Source organism: Daktulosphaira vitifoliae, unplaced genomic scaffold, assembly GCF_025091365.1.
Source record: "Daktulosphaira vitifoliae isolate Bord-2020 unplaced genomic scaffold, ASM2509136v1 Scaffold_4, whole genome shotgun sequence".
NCBI classification, from domain to species: domain Eukaryota; kingdom Metazoa; phylum Arthropoda; class Insecta; order Hemiptera; family Phylloxeridae; genus Daktulosphaira; species Daktulosphaira vitifoliae.
Window position 1 is genome coordinate 40,248,500 of NW_026099575.1, and position 3,929 is coordinate 40,252,428.

Sequence of the window (3,929 nt, forward strand, 5' to 3'; positions counted from 1 at the left end):
CTCTCTAAATATATTTCTGTAATCTACATATTACCAAAATGGTAAAACAGTAAGTTATAAAATTATCAATACGTTCAAAAATTGTCACTAAAGATGCAACAAAACCAATGTTTTGTAATTTTTATAGGAAAGCAAAAATTTCATTTTTATGCCATTGTATAGCGTTCACTTTTATTGTTTATTCATTATCAAATTTGAGTTCACGAGTCTATATTCAACATAATAATGAATATAAGTGCTACTAACTCTTTTTGGCCAAAATATGAAATAGTCAGTATTTTTATGTAATGAAATATAAGTAGGACAGGAATGATTTAAATTAAAGTAAAAGATAAGAGCTAAAAAAACTTGTAAGTCAATATATTAATTAAAGAAAGTATATTTATTGTTTTAATTTAAGCATCAGGTTTTTTGCCTTTACCAGATTTTTTTAAGGTCAATGCTGCTCTTTTTTGTGATTCAAGAATTGCACTTGCCCTTCTAAGGGAAGCCTGAAAAATAATGTTTTATTACGATAACTAACTATATTGAAGTAAATAATTAAAGTTCAATGCATACCTGAATTAAATCTTTTCTGTAATTATTGCCCAACAAATATTTTCGCAATTTAAAAAGGGATCTCCTTGGACCACTTGAAAAACTAACTTTAACAAGAGACTTTCCAGGCTTATTCTACCAAAAAAATTTAAACACAGTAGTTATTAAAATGAGATACTATAAAGTGATAATAACTATGAAGTCATTTATTAATAATTTTAGAGATATTTTTGTGTAACAGACATTTTTTCTCTTAAAGATTTCTACTTAAGTAATTTAAAAAAATTGACTATATTTCAATAGTTATTATTATTAATAAAATAACTATAAATTAATTTATCTTAGAATTTTTTAATCTACTAAAGTACTTCAATTAATGCAATTAATTTAATTTCTAACTTCAATTAGAACCTAATTGAAAATTATTTAAAGTATAGTACATTCATTATTCATATTCTAATTCATTAGTTATTTCACTTCTATTTTTACGCTTATAAAAATTTCATGAATCATTATATAATTCGTTGATAGTGATAAAAATGTCACAAATAATTTATTCAGATATCATAAATATAAGTTATACAAAAAATAAATATTTTAAGTGTGATAATATAATTTCTCAACATTATCCAAAGTATAATTTTAAGCAAGGTTCATAACCCCTAAAAAGATTTACTTAAAATATTAAAACCATAAAAAATTCTAAATACCATATTTAATGAAAAACATTTTAAGAAAGCTTTTATTGAGTATAATTTTCTCATATGACTAATCTCCAAAAATATAGTAACAAAAGTTCATTATTTTAACCAAAAATTATTCAATTGATTAAGTTATCAAAATGTAAATCATTTTTGCACGAAAAATAAATTAATATTCTTCACATATAAATAAAATTATAAAAATATACATACATACATAATCTAGATTATTCTCTTATAACTCATACAATTTATCTGATTTATATATTAAGAAAAAGATTAAGCTGTAAATAAGAATACTCAATAATATTTTATAATCATTATTTCAGAAGACAGAAATATTTTTGTCAGAGTGAGAAAAGTAATGAAACTGAAAAATAACTAATGTCAAATATATCGATGATTTGTGTTTAACCTTAATTAATTCTTAAAAAATATTTCTCTTGGTTAAGTTAATATCTTAGATAAAAATCAGTAAAATTGGTAAACTATGATTAAATAATTATTATTAAATCAAGAAAAATATTTATAACTAAAAATATTCTTAAAATTATTTATTTTTAGAAAGCCATGATAATAAAATCACTAAATATTAAAAATATAAAAATAGTTATAAATAATTTTATCTATTATTAAAAAGAAGGAGGAGTAAACAACACATAATTTAATTACCACTAATTTGCGTTTCTTCGTTATGACTGTGAAGCCTTTATTATTAGGAGCTGATTCAACACCAATACTGTTATCATTTACAAGTCCATTGTAACGTTTTGAGGCCAAATTAGTCAAATTCATGGGTTCCTAGAAATAAATTTATATAAAGCTGTAAAATAAATTATTAACTTGTGCTAAGTTAATAAAAACCAACATTAATAAAAATAAAAATCTAGCACAGTGGAAACGTAGCATAACTGAATCAAGTATAATGATATCTGACAATGATTAAAATCACTATCATAAAAAACGCTTTGATGTAAATTTGTAGCTAGTGTTTAATTTTAAAAGTTAATTCCATATCGATAATTTTTAATAAAAGATGGACAAAACAAAAAAAATCTTTTTTTCTGGAAACCCCAGTCATATCTCATTGTTTTACTTAATTTAAAATTAGCTATATAAATATGTATATCATTTTTGGTAGGATAAAAAGAAACATAACAGTTATAAAATTGAAAAAATTGAGTAGTATTTTTTCCTAGTTATTGAAATAATTAAGTTTTTTTTTTTAATAACAATGTAAATAAAACAAAATTTTACAGTTATCCATCAGTGATAATTACATTTCATTAAGTTTCAATGTTGGTGAAGCTACATTCATCATTTGGATAACTAAGTAATGTTTATTTAATATGATATGTATATAACACATACCTTGCTGAATGGTTTTTTAATGTTAGCTTTCTTTGACAAAAATGCATTACTATTTCTAATAATCATCCAGCTTAAATCAGCCGACATATTGATAAAATCTGGAAATCAAATATACAAAAATTTGTCTGTCAAAATTAATTCCTTAAATAAATAACACATGGTTAATAACAAAATTGGCAATAGTTTATGTATTTACATATAAGAAACGATAAAATAGATATGTATTTAATTATAATACTAATATTTAATTAATGGCTTAGTTACTTACGATAATCTATTGAGTATTTTAAAAAATGAATTGTTTAAAAAGGCTCAAACAAAAATATTCATAGAACGCTAATAAAATATCAATTGTACTATAATTTGTAACCTCAACTATTATAACCTCAAACAAAACTTGGTAAACTTATACGATATATGTGTAGTAGATAGCAGCCAATCATTAATATCTTAAACCTTAGATAATAAACTGATTACACATAGATAGGCCACGGCAATCAGAGAATTGGCAATCAATTTTTCGTTAATCTATACCTGGAAAGATAGCGCTCTATACTCTCTCAAAAAATATTAAATATTTAATAATAACTATCTACATTGTTAATATTCTAACACTATTTTAGCTTTGGTGCAAAGCTGAAAAGATATTAGTTTTACTATGATGTGTTTTTTTTTGTCTGTTACCACTTTTTCTCAGCTATCACCGAACCGATTTCTTTCAACGATACGTCAAAAGATCACAAATCGTATCTAGTCGAAGACATTACCCTCAAAAATTTAAAAAAATTCCCTCGTTCCCCGTAAATGGGGGAAACTTATAACTATTTTAAAAATGACAAAACTAATATAATATATTTTTATAGATGCATGATGTCTTTACCTATCATTTGATATATTTTTTTTATAAATCTGACTTTAAAAGCCCTAAAGGGAAGATTCAAAATGACAATTAATTCGACTAAACTTTTGAAAGTGTTCCACAAATATTGACACTTTTATATATATCTTAAATTAAAGTTAATGTAGTACACTTAAATATGAAAAAAAAAAATTCTCGATTATGAATTTTACAACTTTAAAATGCTATAACTTTTTGGAAAATATATGGAACAATACATATTTTTTATAAGATATAAAATTTATATACTTTTTTTAAAATCTGACCATTTCCTATATACAGGGTTACAGGTTAAAAACTAAAAAATACATATAGAAAGTAAAACTTTTTTAACTTAATATTTATAGTGTTCCGGAAACTGAGACACTTTTATATATATCTTAAATTAATATTTATGTAATATACTTAATTATGAAAAAAAA

General features: G+C 22.7%; 1 protein-coding gene across 1 annotated transcript; it reads right to left on the bottom strand.

Moving 5' to 3' along the window:
- Nucleotides 1–361: 361 nt before the first annotated feature.
- LOC126906321 (60S ribosomal protein L28) lies at nucleotides 362–3,029 on the bottom strand. Its single transcript, XM_050686870.1, has 5 exons — nucleotides 2,878–3,029; nucleotides 2,610–2,707; nucleotides 1,911–2,039; nucleotides 559–672; nucleotides 362–491 (listed from the first exon to the last, which is right to left on the bottom strand). The coding sequence occupies exons 2-5, from the start codon at nucleotides 2,694–2,696 to the stop codon at nucleotides 396–398; spliced, it is 426 nt and encodes a 141-aa protein (XP_050542827.1). The 5' UTR covers nucleotides 2,697–2,707; nucleotides 2,878–3,029; the 3' UTR covers nucleotides 362–395.
- Between the last annotated feature and the right edge of the window lie 900 nt (nucleotides 3,030–3,929).